Here is a 26,294-nt window from a genome sequence, read left to right as displayed (position 1 = left end):
GTACAACAGATGGAAGGGACGGGTACAACAGATGGAAGGGGCAGGTACAACAGATGGAAGGGACAGGTACAACAGATGGAAGGGACAGGTACAACAGAGGGAAGGGACAGGCACAACAGATGGAAGGGACAGGTACAACAGATGGAAGAGACAGGTACAACAGGTGGAAGGGACAGGTACAACAGATGGAATTGACAGGTACAACAAATGGAAGGGACAGGTACAATAGGTGGAAGGGGCAGTGTGAAGGGTGGTTACTAGGAGCGGAGACTCGACCCCTGTAACTTCACTTAGGTCAGTACCTGTTAGTGAAGGAGCGGAGACTCGACCCCTGTAACTTCACTTAGGTCAGTACCTGTTAGTGAGGGAGCGGAGACTCGACCCCTGTACCTTCACTTAGGTCAGTACCTGTTAGTGAGGAAGCGGAGACTCGACCCCTGTAACTTCACTTAGGTCAGTACCTGTTAGTGAGGGAGCGGAGACTCGACCCCTGTAACTTCACTTAGGTCAGTACCTGTTAGAGAAGGAGCGGAGACTCGACCCCTGTAACTTCACTTAGGTCAGTACCTGTTAATGAAGGAGCGGAGACTCGACCCCTGTAACTTCACTTAGGTCAGTACCTGTTAGTGAGGGAGCGGAGACTCGACCCCTGTAACTTCACTTAGGTCAGTACCTGTTAGTGAGGGAGCGGAGACTCGACCCCTGTAATTTCTCTTAGGTCAGTACCTGTTAGTGAGGGAGCGGAGACTCGACCCCTGTAACTTCACTTAGGTCAGTACCTGTTGGTGAGGGAGCGGAGACTCGACCCCTGTAACTTCACTTAGGTCAGTACCTGTTAGTGAGGGAGCGGAGACTCGACCCCTGTAACTTCACTTAGGTCAGTACCTGTTAGTGAGGGAGCGGAGACTCGACCCCTGTAATTTCTCTTAGGTCAGTACCTGTTAGTGAGGGAGCGGAGACTCGACCCCTGTAACTTCACTTAGGTCAGTACCTGTTAGTGAGGGAGCGGAGACTCGACCCCTGTAACTTCACTTAGGTCAGTACCTGTTAGTGAGGGAGCGGAGACTCGACCCCTGTACCTTCACTTAGGTCAGTACCTGTTAGTGAGGGAGCGGAGACTCGACCCCTGTAACTTCACTTAGGTCAGTACCTGTTAGTGAGGTAGCGGAGACTCGACCCCTGTAACTTCACTTAGGTCAGTACCTGTTAGGGAGCGGAGACTCGACCCCTGTAACTTCACTTAGGTCAGTACCTGTTAGTGAGGGAGCGGAGACTCGACCCCTGTAACTTCACTTAGGTCAGTACCTGTTAGTGAGGGAGCGGAGACTCGACCCCTGTACCTTCACTTAGGTCAGTACCTGTTAGTGAAGGAGCGGAGACTCGACCCCTGTAACTTCACTTAGGTCAGTACCTGTTAGGGAGCGGAGACTCGACCCCTGTAACTTCACTTGGGCCAGTACTTGTGTTATTACTGTTATGACGATGCGCTGAACTCGTAGGTATCAGAAAGCTCCTGGGAAGCGAGCTCCAATCAGGTTTGATCCAAGGAAGGGAAGAGTAGCTTCGATTCCCTGGATCAAGAGCTTATTATTATTACTAGTATTGTGAGGTCAGCAGTGCTCAATGCTCAGCAGTGCTCAGTAGTATTCCGCAGTGCTCAGTAGTGCTTAGTGCTCAGCAGTGCCCACTGTGCTCAGTAGTGCTTAGAGGTCAGTGCTCAGTAGTAGTCCGCAGTGCTCAGTAGTGCTTAGTGCCCAGTGTTCAGCAGTGCTCGGTGCTCAGTAGTGCTCAGCAGTGCTCAACAGTGCCCAGTGTTCAGCAGTGCTCAGTAGTGCTCAGCATGTGCTGAGTATATTACATATTTGCTCAATACAAACATGACCAACCAACCAGGAATCCTGTTGTCATCTTGTCAGCTGGTGGCGGCTCACACTACCACATCGTCTGCCAACCCTTAATGATAATATAATAAGAATCTTTATTTACTACCAGTACATGTACAAGGTATACAGACCATAGCTGACATCAGTGACATACTGCTATATAGAAAGCCCCTTGTTATGCTGAGCATTTCCCGCAAATTAGGTTAATTTTGTCCCCCTGGATGCGATCCACACCAGTCGACTAACACCCAGGTACCTACTTGCTGCTAGGTGAACAGTGACAGCAGGTGTCAAAAGGAAACACGCTCAATGTTTTCCACCCTTACCAGAGATGGAACCACGGAGCTGTGTGTGTGAGGTGAGTGTGAGGTGAGGTGAGTGCGAGGTGAGTGTGCGAGGTGTGAGGTGAGTGTGTGAGGTGAGGTGAGTGTGTGTGAGGTGAGGGTGAGGTGTGTGACGTGTGTGAGGTGAGTGTGTGACGTGTGTGTGTGGTGAGTGTGAGGTGAGTGTATGAGGTGAGTGTGTGAGGTGTGAGGTGAGTGTGAGGTATGTGTGTGAGGGGAGGGTGTGAGGTTCCAGACGAGCTTGGCCCATGGCCGGGTTCAGAGAGTAGATAAACTCTCGAAACTCTTCAAAGGTATATCAAAGGTATGTAAAATGTGCCAGATTGGTCAGGTTATGATGGGTGTGCAGGCCTTGTGGCAGCGGGCAGCAACATCCGGCTTAATCAGGCAGGTAATAAGGAAGTCTGGCGCATGGCTGGCCTGATGGAGCAGTAGCATTCTGGAAACCACTCACACGTCTATCAGTGTGGCGTGCATGATGCATGTTAACCAAAATGAAGCCGGGTTGATAGACATATTCTTCATTTTGCAACGTTGCATGATTATTCATCAGAGAATATTGCCAAACGCGAATCCCAATCACACGATTGTGTGATGATAGAGAGGCCCAGGTATATGTGACTGGATGAATAAGATGCATGTGCAACAGTTGGGTTTCTTTATTGTTGCAACGTTTCGCCTACACAGTAGGCTTTTTCAGTCGGATACAGAGGTAGCAGGTGTAGTGGCGAAATGAAGATGATGTAATGGAGAAACAGTATCAGAGGTGGTCAGTCACTCAGCCTAGAGAAGAGTTTAGCTCCATGGTCGGGAAAAAACGGTGCGCCTTATATGCCAGAAAATACGTTGAGACATGTCTTGAGGATACATATCCTCAGTGTATGTCTTAATACTCGCCTACTGTCTTTTTTTCACATTTTGCCTCTCCTTGTCTAACTTCAGCGCCTCTTTCATGTCAGCATCTGCTGCTTCTTGATAATCCTGGTCAAATATTCATAGTTACCTATTCATATCAAATCACACAATGGGTGGGGGTCGAACCCCCTGGCTGGGGAGTCCTTAAACTCTCAGGCCATTGTGCTAACCACTGGACCAGCTGTCTAATAGGAATCATCCCGCCATAGGTTCCAGCCCCACCCATTCTGTGATTTGTTTGCAACTGTGTTATTATGAGTTGCTTTAATTTTCCAAATAACTTTCTTATCTTTAAGTCAACATTATTCTGGAAGAATGAGCTAGGAGGCTGTGGAGTGTTGAGTTAATTTAATTAAAAATCTTTGAGCTAAAAGAGGATTTGTAAGACTAAACTTCGCTTTTTTCACCTCCAGTTTAGGAAACTTATTTTAGAAAGGCACTTAGGACATATTTATTAGAAAACGTTTCGGTCCTGGGACCGAGAAAAATGATAGGATGGGTAATGATGGATATTGAGAACCTTCAAAACTAGGGACGCCAAGCTCATGATGATGATTCACTTCAAATTGCTTCTTCTCTCTAGGCTGGAATATTGCTGTACACTAACTGCCCCCTTCAAGGCTGGAGAAATTCCTGACCTGGAGAATGTACAGAGAACTTTAACGGCACACATAGTTACGATAAACCACTTAAATTACTGGAAACGGTTGAAGTCGCTTGATTTGTATTCCCTGGAACGCAGACGAGAAAGATGCATGATAATGTACACCTGGAAAATCCTAGAGGGATTAGTACTAAACTTCCACAAGAAAATCACTCCCTATGAAAGCAAAAGACTCTGTAGGAGATGCAACATTCCCCCAGTGAAAGGCAGGGGTGTCACTAGCACAATAAGAGTCAACACAATAAGTGTGAGGGGCCCAAGACTGTTCAACTGCCTCCCAGCATACATAAGGGGGATTACCAATAAACCCCTGACTGTCTTCAAGCAGATACTGGACAGGCACCTAAAGTCAGTGCCTGACCAACCGGGCTGTGGCTCGTACGTCGGTTTACGTGCGTCCAGCAGTAACAGCATGGTTGATCAGACCCTGATCTACCACGAGGCCTGGTTTCAGACCGAGCCGCGGGGGCGTTGACCCCCGAAACCGTCTCCAGGTAAACTCCAGGTATTGATTACTTCTGAAGTGTTCGAGGTCTCAGGACTGAAACGTTTTCTAATAAACATTAAAACCATGGTTTAAACCATGGTTTAAACCATGGTTTAAACCATTGGTTTAAACCATTGGGTTAAACCAATGGTTTAAACCATGGCTAAAAACAATTCTTTTTAATTTATGCCTTTTTTATGCTTTATAGCATATTTAAGAATTTTAATAAATGCCGAAAATACTGAAAATTTATTGAAAGCCAAGATACTAGAATTAAAACTAGGAAAAAATATTTGAAAAGTTTTTGTTTGTAACTTTTGATGATATACCTTTGGAAGAATTTCTAGAGTCTCGCTACTCTCTAAGCCCGGCCATGGGCCAGGTTCGTCTGGTGCTTGCCTGATCAACCCGGCAGTTGCTGCTGGAGGCCCGCTGCCTCACATATCCAACACAGTCTGGTTGATCTGGCACCTGAAGAAGATACTTGCCCAGTTTCCTCTTGAAGGCTTCTACACTTGTTCCAGCCGTGTTTCTGATATCTTCTGGTGAGATGTTGAATAGTCTAGGACCCCGCATGTTGATACAGGTTCATTATGGTGGATGTTTGACAGTATGGTGTAAGCAGTATTTTTTTTGCTACTCTGATATATACTGAGATACATGTACAGAACACACATGCATGTATAGTCTTGCTCTCAGCAAACACATCAAGGGAGACAGGTGGACAGAGACAGGATGTTCCAGAGAGGGGACAGAAACAAGGGGTTACAATTGGAAGCTGAAGACTCAGACGAGTCACAGGGATGTTAGGAAGTATTTCTTCAGTCATAGAGTCGTCAGGAAGTGGAATAGCCTAGCAAGTGATGTAGTGGAGGCAGGAACCATACATAGCTTTAAGACGAGGTATGACAAAGCTCAGTGAAGAGGCGGGGCCAGGAGCTGAATCTCGACCCCTGCAAACACAATTAGGTGAGTACACACACATCAAGGGAGACACACATCAAGGGAGAGACACACATCAAGGGAGACACACACCTCAAGGGAGACACACACATCAAGGGAGACACACACCTCAAGGGAGAGACACACCTCAAGGGAGACACACACCTCAAGGGAGACACACACCTCAAGGGAGACACACACATCAAGGGAGACACACATCAAGGGAGACACACACCTCAAGGAAGACACACTCGGCACAATATTGTGTATAGAAAGTGTGGAGGAACATTTACATGGTGATGTCTGTGGTTAGGTTCGGTAAAGTTCGTCAGGAAACAGGACAAGTGTTTCCTGACGCGGGTCTTAGTTGATGACCCGACGTTGGAGCTTTTGGTCATCTGATCGAGGCCTTCCACTGGCTTACCGGTCCACCCCTATAAGAATTATGGTCATAGTTACATTTATATGCTGCTGGAAAGATACCCAGATAATATATGTTAGGCTGAACGTGTTTCACACTCTAGGTCATCCAATATGCAGTACTAATGGTTATAATCATAACAATAATTTTTAAAGAGGTGGACTGGTAAGCCAGTGGAAGGCCTCGGTCAGATGACCGAAAGCTCCATCATCATATGACTAACACCCGCGTCAGGAAACACTAGTTCTGTTTCCTGACAAAACTGATACTAGGTCGTCCCTCCCTGGTGGTTGTTAGTATGGTGGTTGTTTGTTAGTATGGTGGCTGTCAGTATGGTGCTTGTTAGTATGGTAGTTGTTTGTTAGTATGGTGGTTGTTTGTCAATATGGTGGTTGTTAGTATGGTGGCTGTTTGTCAGTATAGTGGTTGTTAGTATGATAGTTGTTTGTCAGTGTGGTGTTTTTTTTCAGTATGGTGGTTGCCAGTATGGTGGTTGTCAGTATGGTGGTTGTCTGTATGGTGGTTGTCAGTATGGTGGTTATCAGTATGGTGGTTGTCAGTATGGTGGTTGTATAAATGTTGGTAGAATTACCGACAATATGTAAAGTAAAAGGACACAAGTGCAACAAATGTGACATTTTATTGTGGCAACGTTTCGCTCTCCAGGAACTTTATCAAGCCATTACAAACATACATGGACACAGAGGGTATATATATAGGCTCAGAGTGAGGTGCAATATTAGTGTTAATAGTAGTGATATAAGTTGTAGTAGCAATACAACTTATATCACAACTTATATTGTTTGTCAGTATGGTGGTTGTCAGTATGGTGGCTGTTTGTCAGTATGGTGGTTGTCAGTATGGTGGTTGTTTGTCAGTATGGTGGTTTTGTCAGTATGGTGGTTGTCAGTATGGTGGCTGTTTGTCAGTATGGTGGTTGTCAGTATGGTGGTTGTTTGTCAGTATGGTGGTTTTGTCAGTATGGTGGTTGTCAGTATGGTGGTTGTTTGTCAGTATGGTGGTTGTTTGTCAGTATGGTGGTTGTTTGTCAGTATGGTGGCTGTCAGTATGGTGGTTTTGTCAGTATGGTGGTTGTTTGTCAGTATGGTTGTCAGTATGGTGGTTGTCAGTATGGTGGTTGTTTGTCAGTATGGTGGTTGTTTGTCAGTATGGTGGTTGTTTGTCAGTATGGTGGTTGTTTGTCAGTATGGTGGTTGTTTGTCAGTATGGTGGTTGTTTGTCAGTATGGTGGTTGTTTGTCAGTATGGTGGTTGTCAGTATGGTGGTTGTTTGTCAGTATGGTGGTTTGTCAGTATGGTGGTTGTCAGTATGGTGGTTGTTTGTCAGTATGGTGGTTGTCAGTATGGTGGTTGTTTGTCAGTATGGTGGTTGTTTGTATGGTGGTTGTTTGTCAGTATGCTTGCAATAACATTGAAATATACACGAAGGAAGGTTTTCTTATTGCAAGCTTCAGTTGCAACAGCAAAGAGTACTTAGTGAAGGTTGTAGTTAGTGAAAGCAAGTTGGAGGAGGAGGATTGTGTGTTGGAGTTAAATTGAAGACTTGTCGACAACTTAATGCTCACTGGGCGAGTTCTTTCAAGCAGAGCCGCTACCATTATCATATTACTGGGTAATAGCACAACGCTTTTCACCCAGTGCACTATCTTCATGACAGGTGCACTGTCTTCATGACAGGTGCACTGTCTTCATGGCAAGTGGACTGTCTTCATGGCAAGTGGACTGTCTTCATGGCAAGTGGACTGTCTTCATGGCAAGTGCACTATCTTCATGACAGGTGCACTGTCTTCATGGCAAGTGCACTATCTTCATGACAGGTGCACTGTCTTCATGGCAAGTGCACTGTCTTCATGGCAAGTGCACTGTCTTCATGACAAGTGCACTGTCTTCATGGCAAGTGCACTGTCTTCATGGCAAGTGCACTGTCTTCATGACAGGTGCACTGTCTTCATGGCAAGTGCACTGTCTTCATGGCAAGTGCACTGTCTTCATGGCAAGTGCACTGTCTTCATGACAGGTGCACTGTCTTCATGGCAAGTGCACTGTCTTCATGGCAAGTGCACTGTCTTCATGACAAGTGCACTGTCTTCATGGCAAGTGCACTGTCTTCATGGCAAGTGCACTGTCTTCATGGCAAGTGCATTGTCTTCATGGCAAGTGCATTGTCTTCATGGCAAGTGCACTGTCTTCATGGCAAGTGCACTGTCTTCATGGCAAGTGGACTGTCTTCATGGCAAGTGCACTGTCTTCATGGCAAGTGCACTGTCTTCATGGCAAGTGGACTGTCTTCATGGCAAGTGGACTGTCTTCATGGCAAGTGGACTGTCTTCATGGCAAGTGGACTGTCTTCATGGCAAGTGGACTGTCTTCATGGCAAGTGGACTGTCTTCATGGCAAGTGGACTGTCTTCATGGCAAGTGCACTGTCTTCATGACAAGTGCACTGTCTTCATGACAAGTGCACTGTCTTCATGGCAAGTGCACTGTCTTCATGGCAAGTGCACTGTCTTCATGGCAAGTGCACTGTCTTCATGGCAAGTGCACTGTCTTCATGACAAGTGCACTGTCTTCATGGCAAGTGCACTGTCTTCATGACAAGTGCACTGTCTTCATGGCAAGTGCACTGTCTTCATGGCAAGTGCACTGTCTTCATGGCAAGTGCACTGTCTTCATGGCAAGTGCACTGTCTTCATGGCAAGTGCACTGTCTTCATGGCAAGTGCACTGTCTTCATGGCAAGTGCACTGTCTTCATGGCAAGTGCACTGTCTTCATGGCAAGTGCACTGTCTTCATGGCAAGTGCACTGTCTTCATGGCAAGTGCACTGTCTTCATGAGTAGTGCACTGTCTTCATGAGTAGTGCACTGTCTTCATGAGTAGTGCACTGTCTTCATGAGTAGTGCACTGTCTTCATGAGTAGTGCACTGTCTTCATGAGTGGTGCACTGTCTTCATGAGTGGTGCACTGTCTTCATGAGTGGTGCACTGTCTTCATGAGTGGTGCACTGTCTTCATGAGTGGTGCACTGTCTTCATGAGTGGTGCACTGTCTTCATGAGTGGTGCACTGTCTTCATGAGTGGTGCACTGTCTTCATGAGTGGTGCACTGTCTTCATGACTGGTGCACTGTCTTCATGACTAGTGCACTGTCTTCATGACTAGTGCACTGTCTTCATGACTAGTGCACTGTGTGAATGAATAGTGCACCGTCTTTATGACTAGTGCACTGTGTGCATTACTAGTGCACGTCTGTGTACATGACTAGTGCACTGTGTGCATGACTAGTACACTCTATGCATGACTAGTACACTCTATGCATGACTAGTGCACCACTGTGTTCATGACTAGTGCACCACTGTGTGTATGACTAGTGCACTGTGTGCATGACTTGTGCACCGCTGTGTGCATGACTATTGCACCGCTGTGTGCATGACTAGTGCACCACTGTGTGCATGATTAGTGCACTGTGTGCATGACTAGTACACTGCATAACTTGTGCACCACTGTGTGCATGACTAGTGCCCCACTGTGTGCTTGGCTAGTGCACCACTATGTGCATGACTAGTTCACCACTGTGTGCATGACTAGTTCACCACTGTGTGCATGACTAGTTCACCACTGTGTGCATGACTAGTACACCACTGTGTGCATGACTAGTGCACCACTGTATGCATGACTAGTTCACTGTGTGCATGACTAGTTCACTGTGTGCATGACTAGTTCACCACTGTGTGCATGACTAGTACACCACTGTGTGCATGACTAGTTCACTGTGTGCATGACTAGTACACCACTATGTGCATGACTAGTGCACCACTGTGTGCATGACTAGTGCACCACTGTGTGCATGACTAGTGCACCACTGTGTGCATGACTAGTGCACCACTGTGTTCATGAAGCTATGTATTGAGTCTGCCGCCGCCATCATCGTCGTCGTCGTCGTCGTCGTCGTCGTCGTCCTCGTCCTCGTCCTCGTCCTCCTCCTCCTCCTCCTCCTCCTCCTCCTCCTCCTCCTCCTCCTCCTCCTCCCCACCACCTCATACGACCTTGAGATCAAAGTACCTTACATCTCCATGGCTCATCTGTGTCTACAGCTTCCACCTATGTCCCCGTAATAATGCAAGCTTGCACGCGCTGGCTGGCATATTGCACACTGCTAGTGGTGTTTAAGGCTAGTGTGGGCCAGTGTTTACACACTCAACACTGCTCTAACTGCCTATACTCTTTACTAATAATATACTGTGATAGGGTGGATTATGGACGTATTTTTTAAAATGTTGCATATGTGTCTTATTTATGTGAGGATCACATTATCAGTAATGCGATTCTCACATAATTATTTAACCAAGACACATAAGCAGCCATCATCACCTTCTCTAGTGTCACGGAGTTCACCAGGCTCGTTACGAAGTAACGATAGGGTTACACACCAATCTCTGTAACAGTAGTAACAAGGTGACGGTGAGGGATTTCGATAAACATCATGGAACGCAAGATCTCATAATATACCAGTAATACTTGTGTGAAGTACAGCAACAACACCACTACCTGCAACACACTGGTTGACCAGTCATGCCTGGCCCAGGCAGTAGGAGACACTCTTGATACCCGTTGTAATGTTAGGTTCGTCAGGAAACAGGACAAGTGTTTCTTGACGTGGGTTTTAGTATGTGATGACCCGCAGATGGAGCTTTTGGTTATCTGACCGAGGCCTTCCGCAGGCTTACCAGTCCACCCCTTTAAATATTAAGGTTAAAATTATAATTATTATTGTTACCTGTGATAAGTATATCTAAGGTTGAAACCGTGTGAAGCAGATCATCTGTCTCAGATGTGTGACTTAGATTAGAAACAAGCGAGTAGTTGAATTAGACATAAGTGAAACATCTGGGTATCTTAATTGTAGACGCTTCGCCAGTCACTGGTTTTGTCAGTAAAATACAAGGACGTAATGTGAAGAATTATATACAAAGTATAAGGCAATCAGTCCCTCAGCCTTGGAGTTGGTGAATATCACCGTAGTCTTGAAGCAACTGAGGCACAGTCTAGGAACTTGGCGCTTATATAAGCGCCAAGTTCCGTGACTGTGCCTCAGTTCCTTCAAGACTACGGTGATATTCACCAACTCCAAGGCTGAGGGACTGATTATCAGTTACTTTTTATATAATTCTTCACATTATGTCCTTCTATTGCACTGACAAAACCAGTGACTGGCGAAGCGTCTACAAATAAGATACCCAGATGTTGCACATGTGTCTAATTCTTCATCTTGTCGGTATTGTGTACCATTTATATACAGCAGATAGTTATAAGACGCATATCTAACAATGTAACGAGCAGTTTCAACTATTTATAACATGTGTTAAGCATATTTAGTTGTGGAAGAGCAACTGGAGATCATTCTTGTGCACCTCAGTATGGTTGAGTTTAATGAGGCGGTTGTGGAGGCAGACTTGGTCACCACACAGTTTCAGCAGTAAACATGAGGTGGTCAGCCCCTCAGCCTGGACTGAGGGGCTGACCACTTGAGATACTTTTCCTCCAAGGTTGAGGGACTGATTACATCATCTTCATTTCACTACTACACCTGCTGCTTCTGTCTTTGACTGAAGAATTCTACTGTGTAGGCGAAACGTTTCATCAAAAATAAAGATATCCAACTATCGCACGTGTGTCTTAATCATAAAGTTGTCAGTGTTTTATGCCATTTTCAACATAACCATGGAAGTGGCAGAATCATGGTAGATGCAGGTGAGTGCAGGTGTATGTTGCATCACGCTCTGCGCACCTGACACCTCAACTCACCTTATTAATACCTCCCGACCAGTCTTATTTTTACTCTGACCAAATATAGATGATACGCTGCCCAGAAAGTACTCCTAATAAGTAGTGTAGAGCCAAAATCCGTGACGGTCTGGGTGTACATATACTCTTGTAAACAAGACATTCGTGGCGGAACATTTACTAAAGGAAATGTCCTAAACTGTGTTTTTCCACATCTTGTATACAATACCAACATGTTGATAAGACGTATGCAACGGTTAGGCATCTTTATTCCGAAACTTTTCGCCTACACGGTAGGCTTCTTCAGTCGGGTACACAGGAGTTTGCAGAAACAGTAGAGATGTGAGGACAATGTAATCAGTCCATCACCCTTGAAGACGTAGTTTTGAGGTGGTCAGTCCCTCAGCCTGGAGAAGAGTTTTGTTCCTGGAGAAGAGCTTCTGTTCCCGACTGAAGAAACCCACTGTATAGGCGAAACTTTTCGGAATAAAGATACGTAATTGTTGCACGTGTCTTATCAACACGTCGGTATTGTATACCATATTCATATTCACTCTGTCAAACACTGTAACACAATGGTATCTTGGTACAGAAAATAACTTGGTCAACTTTTACAAGCTAGAATGAATGGATTTGAGAGAGACTTGACCTCTCAGTGATTCCAGTCTTCTACTAGTGGACTACATCTCACCTTCTGACAGTATGTAAGTCTCCGTACTGCTCCTTAAACTTCACATTGTTCCAGATTATGGAACAAAACTCTTTTCCAGGCTGAGGGACTGACTACCTTAAAACTACGTCTTCAAGGGTGATGGACTGATTACATCGTTTTTACATATCTGCTGTTTCTGCAAACTCCTCTGTACCCGACTGAAGAAGCCTACTGTGTAGGCGAAACGTTTCGGAATAAAGATACCTAACTGTTGCATATGTGTCTTATCAACGGTATCACCATACCATTTCTCAGTATCTGCGGTATTGAAGCTAATTCTTGGGTGGCTTTGGGGCAAGGTTAGACATGTGGGTGGGTAGGAATGGTTGGTTTAGAGTGAGAAACAGTCAAGGCACCAGAAGCATACCTTCAAGTACTGAACTTGAGTGAGAAACAGTCAAGGCACCAGAAGCATACCTTCAAGTACTGAACTTGAGTGAGAAACAGTCAAGGCTCCAGAAGCATACCTTCAAGTACTGAACTTGAGTGAGAAACAGTCAAGGCACCAGAAGCATACCTTCAAGTACTGAACTTGAGTGAGAAACAGTCAAGGCACCAGAAGCATACCTTCAAGTACTGAACTTGAGTGAGAAACAGTCAAGGCACCAGAAGCATACCTTCAAGTAGTGAGAAACAGTCAAGGCACCAGAAGCATACCTTCAAGTAGTGAGAAACAGTCAAGGCTCTGCGTTGAATAATTTTGTTTTGTGTTTACGTTTTGCGAGTTGCTTGATAGACGTGTACTGACCTGGCCTAATTTCTTTCTAAACCTAGTAATCTCATTTGGTCACATTTGTCACCATTGGACAGTCATTATGGACCACATCTGCTTTTTGTATTTTTTTTACAGAATCTCGTTAATTTTGTCAACAGGGGACAGCTGAGAAAGGTATGATTTTCCTTCTTGAAAAATCATGTTTTTGTCGGATGTGAAGAATATAATTTTTATTATAAAATATAATGATTAATATACAATAACCCCTACGGAGGAGAAAGAAACTTATGACGACGTTTCGGTCCGATATGGATCATTAACTAGTTGGTCTGTGACTAGTTAATGGGTCAAATCAGACCGAAACGTTATCATTTTTTTTTATGTATGGGTTTTCTGTGTATTGCTCCTGTTATGGTATTGTGTCTTTTTAATACAGCGTCCTGGGTACGTGTGGGGTCGTAGCTTCTAGTTTTTAATACAACGTCCTGGGTAGGTGTGGGGTCGTAGCTCCTAATTTTTAATACAGCGTCCTGGGTACGTGTGGGGTCGTAGCTTCTAGTTTTTAATACAACGTCCTGGGTAGGTGTGGGGTCGTAGCTCCTAATTTTTAATACAACGTCCTGGGTAGGTGTGGGGTCGTAGCTCCTAATTTTTAATACAACGTCCTGGGTAGGTGTGGGGTCGTAGCTCCTAATTTTTAATACAGCGTCTTGGGAACGTGTGAGGTCGTAGCTCCTAATTTTCAATACAGCGTCCTGGGTAGGTGTGGGGTCGTAGCTCCTAATTTTTAATACAGCGTCCTGGGTAGGTGTGGGGTCGTAGCTCCTAATTTTAATACAACGTCCTGGGTAGGTGTGGGGTCGTAGCTCCTAATTTTTAATACAGCGTCTTGGGAACGTGTGGGGTCGTAGCTCCTAATTCTTAATACAGCGTCCTGGGTGTGTTAGTGTGTCTATAACACTGTGATGATGTTAGTGTGTTTGTAACACTGTGATGATGTTAGTGTGTTTGTAACACTGTGATGATGTTAGTGTGTTTGTAACACTGTGATGATGTTAGTGTGTTTGTAACACTGTGATGATGTTAGTGTGTTTGTAACACTGTGATGATGTTAGTGTGTTTGTAACACTGTGATGATGTTAGTGTGCACTTGACGGAGAGTCAAGTAGTGGTGGGTGTGGAAACCCCTGCAGATGAGGGGTGGTGGTGGTGCACCTAATTATATTACAAGGTAGGGTATGTGTTGACTCACACTTGTAGATTGCTGGGCTGGATCAGGTGTTGGTGGAAATGTTTTGCTGACGGAGGGAAGGAATGTCCTGAGTGACTGGGGATGGACCTGGGCTCAGGTGTGTGATGAGGCTGTTCAGTTCCTGAGTAACTCACTCGCACCTGTGTTACATGGAGAGCCCAAGGCGATCACTGAAGTGGTTGGGGAAAGTGGAGGTATATCAAGCTACCTCCACTGAGATGTGCGAAGTGGATTACCTGGAAACGAATGACATTATCGGATTCAGATGTGTTAGCGCCAGCACAGAGGCAGCCTGGTAAAAAGTCCTGAGCGGAGGTGGCCACGGGTTATGGGGGGGGGGGACTGAGAGGTTGAGACACATACCGTCGAGGGACCCAAGGCGCTAGAGCGTGTGCCCAGCAGTGGCGCTGTTGATAAAGGTGATAAGGACAGGGCTCAGGGTCAACACAGCTGGAGGAGGAACCCACCTTTTACTAGGCCTCACGTTGAGGATTCAACGTTAATACGCTTTCTGTAGCGGGAATGATTTGCGAGGATGATGTCGCCTTTTTTTTTAAAGAACACAACCTTATGTACGAGATATTTAGATCCCAGGTTGTGGCGTATGTGTTGCCTACTGTACGTTTAAAACGTGCTGTTGCTCTCTCTTGGTTGGGGCGTCATGCTCGTTTATGTATCATCGTATTGAAAAATGGTGGCGATGATGGCATTATCCACACGGATAATGCCATCATCATGTGTCACTCATATGGATATATGTGCCAGAGGATAGCTATGTGAGGGTTATACTTTTATCAGGGAGGATTTAGTCTTTTTTCTTAGATCGTTGCCGGCCTTAGCCTTTGTGAGAATAGACTGGAATTGTGTTGCAATAAAGATGTCACTCCAAGAGGGACGGGGCGTTATGCCCCGGTATTGTGAGCTGCGTGATGTGCAGGATATGTTGTATGTCAGTGATGTTGCCACCTCATAAATGTATGAGGAGTTATGAATGTTAAATCATCCGTAACTGTGCCTTCATTATGCATCCTGACAGGTGCCTTTCCTGATCATCTTGTTCTCACGCAGGTAGTGTAGCAGTGCGTCACAAAGCTTACTGGAAAGTGAACACTAGGGTCTTTGGAGACAAGGAAGCGGTAATGGAGTTTGAGGGATGGTGGGAAGCAAATATCAGGGAGGTGAGGAGTGGTTTGTGTGTTGGTGGACGAGGTGGCCAAGCCTGCGATATGAAAGCTTTATGTAGGGGAAGGTAAGAAGCTTAACGTTATGAGATACGGGTTATTAAATTATTACGAGGTTAGATAGTCACTGTTACAGGGAGCGGGGGGCGACTCAGGGAGGTCTACCGTATGATGTACAGGGTTTGAAGCTTTTGATCCAGGGCTTACATAATGAGCGGTATGAGGCGGAGAGTGTGTTATGGGGAGACGAGCCATTTGTGTGTGTGTGTGTGTGTGTGTGTGTGTGTGTGTGTGTGTGTGTGTGTGTGTGTGTGTGTGTGTGTGTTCGCAGGAACAGCGGAGGAGGGCGACTACTATTTCGTGTCACGAGGTGCAGTATAATATGGGAGGCTTCAGGCAAGGGTAGGTCCTGAAAACGAGTAATGCGATGATGATGTTGATGGACAGGTGGGAGGGGAAGTACTGGGATGTGGTTGAGGCAGGGGCTGTGTCTGAGGGTTGCAAGAGGCTTCCCTGGCAGGGTGGCGTTGGTGGGCGCTATTGAGTGGAGAGAGGTTTTTAGGGCGATCTCAACAATGACTACTGGAAAATCTCCGGAGCTTGATGGGATACTAGTTGATTTTTACGTTAAGTAATGGAAGTTATTGAGGGGGGTTTTGTATGTCTCTTGAACGCCATGTCAAAGGAGGGGGGGTAAGTTGGGCCCTGTTCAGTCGGCGATAGTTGTTGTGCTCGTCCCAAAGAGTAAGTTGCAGGTAGAGATTCGTGATTAAAGGTGCATTTCACTCTGATGTACTGATTATAAACGCTTTGCTAAGTTGTTGGGGAATCGATTAGTGTGTGTGGTGGGCGGTGTCGTCACACCGGGCCAGTATGGTGTTCCGAGAAGATCCGTGTTAACTTGTCATGCCATTATTAATGATTCCGTGCGTGCGGTGCAGGAGAAAGGGGAAGATGGGCGTTTTATTAGCCCATGATTGGAGTGGTACACATGAATTTGTGGAAAGGGGAACTATGAGTAGTAGTCTCCTTCGGCAGGGATTTGGGGAGGAAATTATGCGGTGGGTGGATACGTTGTATTGTACAGCAGTGCCTTGAGTCCAGGTTAATGGTAGATTAGCATGGGATGTACCCATGTGTAGAGGTGTTAGGCCAGGTTGTCTGATGTCTCAGTTGCTTTTCACGTATGTGGCGAGGGATAGGGCTTCTGGTGGGGTGATGAGAGTGGGAAGGAGAGTTTTCCAGCGATTTTGGGGTATGTAGACGATACTATATAGATGATATTAGACTTAAAGTCCTGGAAGGAATGTTTGGGAAAGCTTAAGAGATGATTATGAATGTTGATAAATATAAACTCGTAGATCTTGGGGAGTTGGTTAGTCGTCTGGATTGTTGTAGCAGAATCATCACGCAGGTGCAGGTGTGGGATTCTGTACACAGGTAATACAGAGGTAGCGAGGGTAGACTATAGTGTAGCATATTTATTAACTTACAAGGAGACCGACCTTATCACTTAATCTTACAAAGGGCCATTACTTTTAATGCCCTCTTGTATAGTCGTGCTCATTGCGTTGCTAATGTTTACCCTTTAACTAGTGTGGATAGTTTTGTGCCGCCTGAGCTGCTGGTTTAATGTGCGCCCGCAGTTCATTCTGTGAAGGGTAGCACACAAGAAAACAGGATTACATAGGTCACAATGGGTCTTTATCTGACCCCACTGAACATTGCTACATTGCTAGAAAGAAATGGTAGTTATTTTATATTTTACAATTACAGTACTTCACATAGTTAGTGTACACAATACGGTATGAAATACAATATCGGAAAAAAATATATCCCATTATCGCTAAAAACATTACTTATAATTGCGTTGCTCTCGCCTCTGTAAAAACGGTTCATTTATCTAGTTGATGAAAAATATGGACACAACCTCAAGATTTCAGATATAATTAACAATGAGGTATTTGCTATATTCTGTAAGGTTTGCAAGTTGTCTCTGTCAGATTGGATGTTTGTGTTATTCCAGTGTATGGCACTGTCTCTGTCCACACACTTGGCACTTTGTCACTGACACCTTATAGCCTTAGTCTAGCAGTAACAACAGTATTACCAGAGATATAACGTAGCCTTAGTCTAGCAGTAACAACAGTACTACCAGAGATATAACGTAGCCTTGGTCTAGCAGTAACAACAGTACTACCAGAGATATAACGTAGCCTTGGTCTAGCAGTAACAACAGTACTACCAGAGATATAACGTAGCCTTGGTCTAGCAGTAACAACAGTACTACCAGAGATATAACGTAGCCTTGGTCTAGCAGTAACAACAGTACTACCAGAGATATAACGTAGCCTTAGTCTAGCAGTAACAACAGTACCACCAGAGATATAACGTAGCCTTAGTCTAGCAGTAACAGCAGTACTACCAGAGATATAACCTAGCCTTAGTCTAGCAGTAGCAACAGCACTACCAGAGATATAACATAGCCATTAGTCTAGCAGTAGCAACAGTACTACCAGAGATATAACGTAGCCTTTGTCTAGTAGTAACAACAGTACTACCAGAGATATAACCTAGCCTTAGTCTAGCAGTAACAACAGTACTATCAGAGATATAACGTAGCCTTAGTCTAGCAGTAACAACAGTACTACCAGAGATATAATGCTAGAGATAATGCTAGAGACACACAGTCCCACATATCTATCACAGCCTAGTTGATCTTGGAATATTTGATAGTTCTTGATTTCAGTATCAGGCGTCGTATGTTGGCTGTAAAGTTTTATAGGGCGATAATGAGCAGGTATAAGTCTTTGTATGGTGGGTCATTTGGGCGGAGTTTTCCGGTGGTGTATTTGGGAATTAGTGTTGGGGATTGTTGACATTGTGATGGTGGAGTCCGTATAGGGCTGGCATGGGTCTGTGGACCGGTGAATGGGTGAGTGGGAATGATATGTAAGGTGAGTGTATACCTGGAGAGGGTTTCGGGGGATCAGTGCCCCCGCGGCCAGGTCTGTGATCACTCATCGTGGTGGATCAGGGCCTGATCAACCAGGCTGTTACTGCTGGCCGCACGCAAACCGACATACGAACTACAGCCTGGCTGGTCAAGTGCTAACTTCAGGTGTCTGTCCAGCGCCTTCTTGAAGGCAGCCAGAGATCTGTTGGTAACCTCCCTTATGTATACTGGGAGGCAGTTGAACAGTCTTGGCCCCCTGACACTTATCGTGTTGTCTCTTAACGTATTTGTGGCGTCCCTGCGTTTCCTGAGGGGAGGGAGATGCTGCATCTCCTGCCCAGTCTTTTGCTTTCGTAGGGAGTGATTTTCGCGTGCAAATTTGGGGCTAGTCCCTCTAGGATTTTCAAGTGTATATTATCATGTATCGTGTGTGCTGCGTATCATAAAATTTTCTTTTATGATCTTGCAAATATGTTCATGATTCTTACACACACGGGACCACGGTTCGAGCCTTCCGTCAGCCTTTGTTTATTCATGGACAGTCATTCATTACGGCTTAAATTGTACATACATAGTATTGTATTTCGGTTATCTTCTCATGTTATTCAATCTTTGTTTTGAGTGTATTGTTGCGAGTGTATTGTTGCGAGTGTATTGTTGCGAGTGTGTTGTTGCGAGTGTGTTGTTGCGAGTGTGTTGTTGCGAGTGTATTGTTGCGAGTGTGTTGTTGCGAGTGTGTTGTTGCGAGTGTATTGTTGCGAGTGTGTTGTTGCGAGTGTATTGTTGCGAGTGTATTGTTGCGAGTATATTGTTGCGAGTATATTGTTGCGAGTATATTGTTGCGAGTGTATTGTTGCGAGTGTATTGTTGCGAGTGTATTGTTGCGAGTGTGTTGTTGCGAGTGTATTGTTGCGAGTGTATTGTTGCGAGTATATTGTTGCGAGTATATTGTTGCGAGTATATTGTTGCGAGTGTATTGTTTTTGCATGCGTGACCAAGTCTTGTGTTATGTTGGTCATAGACATTTTATATCAGTTACTTTTAGTGCCTATTGTAGTCTGTTGTTATCAAAATCTAGGGAAACATCTGAGTTTGTCTCAGCGTTTTTTTCTTATGTGTATTTTCGGGTGTTCTGTGCTGAGTACTTTGTGTCAGTGTATTTTGTGCTGTGTGGGACATTTAGTGTCGTTATGTAGTGTTGAAAATGGTATAAAATAATGACAAGTTGATGATTAAGACACATTTCCAACAACTGGATATCTGTTGTTGAAAGGTTTCACCTACACAGTAGGATATAATTAAAAGGGAATCCAACCCTTCTCATTCGTAACTAGCAGTTACGAGATGAAGTGTGGACGATGTTCTCTTCATTGTTGCAGACCAGGAAGCTGAACTCTTCTCCAGGCTGAGGGACTGACCACCTCAAATACTATTTTTCCAAGGTTGATGGACTGATTACATCTTCATTTCACTGCTGCCTCTATATTTGACTGAAGAAACGTTTCAACAATAAAGATATCGAACTGTTGCACATGTATCTAATTTATCAACTTGTGGGTTCCCTGAACCACTTAGGTGCATAATTTTCCAGCATGTTAGTAAGCAGCTAAGTGTTCAAAGTTCACTTCACCAGCAACAGCTTTCACTGACTGAACAAGGGAAAGTTTGCCAGTGATTTGTCTCCATCTCTGAATTTGTGGCTGCGGTCGCTACGCTCAGGCGACGCTGTGTGACTCTCCTGACACTTCTGAAGAGTTTCTAATGATTCACCTCCAAGGAGGTTCCTGGTGCTGCTGAGGGACTCATTGAGCTAAATAACTGAACCATTTCTACCCTTCCTTGGCCCGAACCTGAATGATTCCCAGTCCTCCAGTCAGCTCACACATTGAGTTCCGTGGTTCGATCCCCGATACGGGTGGAACATTTGGGCGTGTTTCCTCAAGATACCTGATCTCCCTGTTTACTTAGCAGTAAACCATACCACTGGTGGGGTTAGAACCCGCGATCAGAGTGTCTCAAAACTCCAGACCGTCTCGTTAGCCACTGGGCCAGCTAACCCCGCCCGTGGTATGATTTGTTTGCAATCGTGTCATTACGATTTCGTGAGTCAACTTAGCAGTAAGTACCTGGGTATTAGCCGACTGGTGTGACTCGCACCCTGGGGACAAAATCAACCTAATTTGCCAGAAATGCTCTGCACAACAAGTGGCTTTCTATTTATTCATCATTGATGTCAGCTATGGTCTGTATAAGTTGTATCGTGTACTCTTAGAAATAAAGATTATCATTAATATTATTATTGTTCTTAGTCATTCACCCTAATACATACAAACTAACTTAATTGTTTTTATCAGACTGTTAGTCAAACACTCTTGAAGGTGGTTTAGAAAGACACGTAAGCAAACACTATAACATATTACGTGTTTGCTTACGTGTCTTTCTAAACCAACTTGTCGGTATTTATTACCAAGGTTTATACCACTCTTGAAGGTACTAACTTCCGTATTGGTGTAAAACGGAAGCCTGTTAAATGTTTTGCACTCATGTGATACGTTTCTTTGTCTCATAAATACGTAAATCTTAAAAAATTCTACTTACATTCGGTATATATCTTCGTTTTTCTCTCTCTTTTCTAAAAGTTCTTAACTCTGTTATCTTCATGTTCAGAAGGACTGATATGAGAGAGAACCTGGAAGCTGATGATCCCTGACGCTATTAATGATTCACCTGGCTGTGTCTTCCTGCAGTGCTTCACCTGGTTGTCTTCCTGACAGTGCTTCACCTGGTTGTGTCTTCCTGCAGTGCTTCACCTGGTTGTGTCTTCTTGACAGTGCTTCACCTGGTTGTGTCTTGCTGCAGTGCTTCACCTGGTTGTGTCTTCTTGACAGTGCTTCACCTGGTTGTGTCTTCCTGCAGTGCTTCACCTGGTTGTGTCTTCTTGACAGTGCTTCACCTGGTTGTGTCTTCCTGCAGTGCTTCACCTGGTTGTGTCTTCTTGACAGTGCTTCACCTGGTTGTGTCTTCCTGCAGTGCTTCACCTGGTTGTGTCTTCTTGACAGTGCTTCACCTGGTTGTGTCTTCCTGCAGTGCTTCACCTGGTTGTGTCTTCCTGCAGTGCTTCACCTGGTTGTGTCTTCTTGACAGTGCTTCACCTGGTTGTGTCTTGCTGCAGTGCTTCACCTGGTTGTGTCTTCTTGACAGTGCTTCACCTGGTTGTGTCTTCCTGCAGTGCTTCACCTGGTTGTGTCTTCTTGACAGTGCTTCACCTGGTTGTGTCTTCCTGCAGTGCTTCACCTGGTTGTCTTCCTGACAGTGCTTCACCTGGTTGTGTCTTCCTGCAGTGCTTCACCTGGTTGTGTCTTCCTGCAGTGCTTCACCTGGTTGTGTCTTCTTGACAGTGCTTCACCTGGTTGTGTCTTTCTGCAGTGCTTCACCTGGTTGTATCTTTCTGCAGTGCTTCACCTGATTGTGTCTTCCTGACAGTGCTTCACCTGGTTGTCTTTCTGCAGTGCTTCACCTGGTTGTGTCTTCCTGCAGTGCTTCACCTGGTTGTGTCTTTCTGACAGTGCTTCACCTGGTTGTCTTCCTGACAGTGCTTCACCTGGTTGTCTTCCTGCAGTGCTTCACCTGGTTGTGTCTTCTTGACAGTGCTTCACCTGGTTGTGTCTTCTTGACAGTGCTTCACCTGGTTGTGTCTTCCTGCAGTGCTTCACCTGGTTGTGTCTTTCTGCAGTGCTTCACCTGGTTGTGTCTTGCTGACAGTGCTTCACCTGGTTGAGTTTTCCTGCAGTGCTTCACTTGGTTGTGTCTTCCTGCAGTGCTTCACCTGGTTGTGTCTTCCTGCAGTGCTTCACCTGGTTGTGTCTTCCTGACAGTGCTTCACCTGGTTGAGTCTTCCTGCAATGCTTCACCTGGTTGTGTCTTCCTGCAGTGCTTCACCTGGTTGTGTCTTCCTGCAGTGCTTCACCTGGTTGTGTCTTCCTGACAGTGCTTCACCTGGTTGTGTCTTCCTGACAGTGCTTCACCTGGTTGTGTCTTCCTGCAGTGCTTCACCTGGTTGTGTCTTCCTGCAGTGCTTCACCTGGTTGTGTCTTCCTGCAGTGCTTCACCTGGTTGTGTCTTCCTGACAGTGCTTCACCTGGTTGTGTCTTTCTGCAGTGCTTCACCTGGTTGTGTCTTCCTGACAGTACTTCACCTGGTTGAGTCTTCCTGCAGTGCTTCACCTGGTTGTGTCTTCTTGACAGTGCTTCATCTGGTTGTGTCTTCCTGCAGTGCTTCCCCTGGTTGTGTCTTCCTGCAGTGCTTCACCTGGTTGTGTCTTTCTGCAGTGCTTCACCTGGTTGTGTCTTTCTGCAGGGCTTCACCTGGTTGTGTCTTCCTGCAGTGCTTTACCTAGTTGTGTCTTCCTGCAGTGCTTCACCTGGTTGTGTCTTATTGCAGTGCTTCACATAGTTGTCTACCTGCAGTGCTTCACCTGGTTGTGTCTTCCTGCAGTGCTCCACCTGGTTGTGTCTTCTTGCAGTGCTTCACCTGGTTGTGTCTTCCTGGCAGTGCTTCACCTGGTTGTATCTTCCTGACAGTGCTTCACCTGGTTGTCTTCCTGACAGTGCTTCACCTGGTTGTGTCTTCCCGACAGTGCTTCACCTGGTTGTGTCTTTCTGCAGTGCTTCACCTGGTTGTGTCTTCCCGACAGTGCTTCACCTGGTTGTGTCTTCCTGCAGTGCTCCACCTGGTTGTGTCTTCTTGCAGTGCTTCACCTGGTTGTGTCTTCCTGCAGTGCTTTACCTGGCTGTGTCTTCCTGACAGTGCTTCACCTGGTTGTGTCTTCCTCCAGTGCTTCACCTGGTTGTGTCTTCCTCCAGTGCTTCACCTGGTTGTGTCTTCCTGACAGTGCTTCACCTGGTTGTGTTTTCCTGCAGTGCTTCACTTAGTTGTGTCTTCCTGCAGTGCTTCACCTGGTTGTCTTCCTGCAGTGCTTCACCTAGTTATGTCTTCCTGACAGTGCTTCACCTGGTTGTATCTTCCTGCAGTGCTTCACCTGGTTGTGTCTTCAGTGCTTCACCTGGTTGTGTCTTCCTGCAGTGCTTCACCTGGTTGTGTCTTCCTGCAGTGCTTTACCTGGCTGTGTCTTCCTGACAGTGCTTCACCTGGTTGTGTCTTCCTCCAGTGCTTCACCTGGTTGTGTCTTCCTGCAGTGCTTCACCTGGTTGTGTCTTCCTGACAGTGCTTCACCTGGTTGTTTTTTCCTGCAGTGCTTCACTTAGTTGTCTTCCTGCAGGGCTTCACCTGGGTGTCTTCCTGCAGTGCTTCACCTGGTTGTCTTCCTGCAGTGCTTCACCTGGTTGTGTCTTCAGTGCTTCACCTGGTTGTGTCTTCCTGCAGTGCTTTACCTAGTTGTCTTCCTGCAGTGCTTCACCTAATTGTGTCTTCACGCAGTGCTTCACCTAATTGTGTCTTCCTGCAGTGCTTCACCTGGCTGTGTCTTCCTGCAGTGCTTCACATAGTTGTGTCTTCCTGCAGTGCTTCACCTAATTGTGTCTTCCTGCAGTGCTTCACCTGGTTGTCTTTCTTCAGTGCTTCACCTGGTTCTGTCTTCCTGCAGTGCTTCACATAGTTGTCTTCATGCAGTGCTTCACCTAATTGTGTCTTCCTGCAGTGCTTCACATAGTTGTCTTCCTGCAGTGCTTCACTTGGTTGTGTCTTCCTGCAGTGCTTCACCTGGATGTGTCTTCCTGCAGTGCTTCACCTGGATGTGTCTTCCTGCAGTGCTTCACCTGGTTGTGTCTTCCTGCAGTGCTTCACCTAATTGTCTTCCTGCAGTGCTTCACATAGTTGTCTTCCTGCAGTGCTTCACCTGGTTGTGTCTTCCTGCAGTGCTTCACCTGGTTGTGTCTTCTTGTGACTTTGTAAACAGTCCTCTCTCCTATGTGCAGGATATTTGTGTTATATTGCAGTCAATACTATTTTTTATGTAACTTGATTCTGTTATATTTTTTCTGTACCATGGAAGTTCTTGATACAACTTTCTCGACCTTTTGAAAATCAGGTGAATGAATCAGTTGGATGGTTAAAATCTCTCGCATGAATAAACACAGCATTAGACTTTTCCACTTCTAATGTTATATTTACGTTGTTGTAATCTTAGTTCAAGACTTTTCCCAGTTTGTCAATAGTAAACTTTATCACATTTTTTGCAAGGAATTTTGTAGACAGACCCGTCAGCATTTTGGGGGATATTTCTTAATCAAATGTTTTTACTGTATCCAAATTTGAAATTCTTATGTAGAGAAGGATATCAAGAAGGTTTTCATAAGGAGAACCAACATATTCTTGGTTGATGTAAGTAAGATCACAGTAAACAGTTGATATCATAATATACAGAACAACTGCTGTAAAAAAATAGGTGAAATTCCAAGCGTTTTCGTGACTTCTCACATTATCATGGTTCAATATAGGTTGTTCCCACAATTCTAAAATATTTATTAACTGATTTTCTTAGATATTTTAGATTATATGCTATTTTATAAATCTTCAAAAAATTTCCCCATATATAACCTCTAGTGCTACTGCAAATACGTAGAACTTCTGAAAAATATAGTTGAGAATATAGACACTTCAAGTTTATCATGATAGACAGAATAATAATGTACATAAGAATAGTTATTTGATAGTTTTCTGAATATTTTTAGTTTAAATTCTTGGTTAACCTTAATAATTAAAGCATCTAGAAAAAACACTGAGTTATTTTGTTTCAAACTTAAAAAGCAGAGCTTAAGGATGGAGATAGATAATTTATTTCCAGTAAGGAATTAAATTGTCTATCTCCATTCTATAACAAATTCCTCATGATAAAGGCAGATGGTACAGACATGTGGACTGTGTTCTGTGTTAATGCCCAAGAACACATATATAAAACACACACACACACACACACACACACACACACACACACACACACACACACACACACACACACACACACACACACATGATTAACTACTTGACAGTCATAACTAAAATCTTTCTTGATTTCTTGAATAATATTTATTATTTCTAGAGTTATGTTATACATGTATTTAAATGTTACAATTCTCATCTCAGATTTGTATAAAAATTCCTTTAGTAATTTCCATTCAAATTCTTATATCAGATTTCTTAAAAATTCCTTTAAGAAATTTGTGTTAAGAAATTCTTATGCAATATCTTGATTTTGTTATATTTTAACCTGTGTGCTAAAGTATTTTGTAGTTGACGAATAGAGATAAACTTGCTACTTAAGTGACTTCATTGTAGAAACGTGTATAATACAATATTTATAATACATTCCGTAGCTGTTTCCATAGTATGATTGTATGATCAATTTGTCCTCTTTTTGTGTTGCAGGTTCTGCAGTATTGTTCTGCTGCCTTGATTCGAGGTCCACTTATCACGGAGACGCTCTTCAACGGTCTTAGTAATGCCTTCCCCAGGAAGCTCTCTCTCAGATCTGTCGGTCGAGCAACGACCTCGCTACCTTCCTCAAAATGCACTCTAACACCTTCATTGTTCAGGCTAATATGGTACGTCTGGTCCTCCGCCTCCTCTGGACCCAACAACCTGCATTCTCACATCTATCAAGCCCAGCCACAGCACCAGCAGCAGCTACAACAACAACAGTTACAACAACAACAGCTTCAGCAGCACAGCAAGAGATTCATCAACAACAGCAGCAGCTTCAGCAACAGCAGCAGTTGCAGCAGCAGCAACAACAATCATATATATCAGTACAAGCACAGCAGCAGCAACAAGCAGCCACAGCAGCAACAACAGCCTGCACAACAACAACAGCATCAGCCACTGCAGAAGAACAACTCCTCTCCAGGCGTGAGGATAACAGCAGTATCACCCCGTCTCGGCTCACCGGTCCGGCCACACCACACTCACAACCAACAACAACAACATCAACAAGCAGACACTCAAGGCTCGCGTCAACTCGCTGCTGCGGAAGACCCTCGCGGACAACAGCGAGGCGAGATCGCGTGA

General features: G+C 44.9%; 1 protein-coding gene across 1 annotated transcript in view; it reads left to right on the top strand.

The window, feature by feature from the left end:
- LOC138855364 (uncharacterized) overlaps positions 1 to 26,294 on the top strand; it is a 269,431-nt gene extending 243,137 nt beyond the window's left edge. The window contains exon 2 of the mRNA XM_070104417.1: positions 25,656 to 26,294. Coding sequence (XP_069960518.1) covers positions 25,656 to 26,294 — 639 coding nt within the window. The remainder of the gene's footprint in view (positions 1 to 25,655) is intronic.

Source organism: Cherax quadricarinatus, chromosome 91 (genome assembly GCF_038502225.1).
Source record: "Cherax quadricarinatus isolate ZL_2023a chromosome 91, ASM3850222v1, whole genome shotgun sequence".
Lineage (NCBI taxonomy): Eukaryota > Metazoa > Arthropoda > Malacostraca > Decapoda > Parastacidae > Cherax > Cherax quadricarinatus.
The sequence above is the reverse complement of the archived record's forward strand: the minus strand, read 5'-3'. Positions and strand labels throughout refer to the sequence as shown.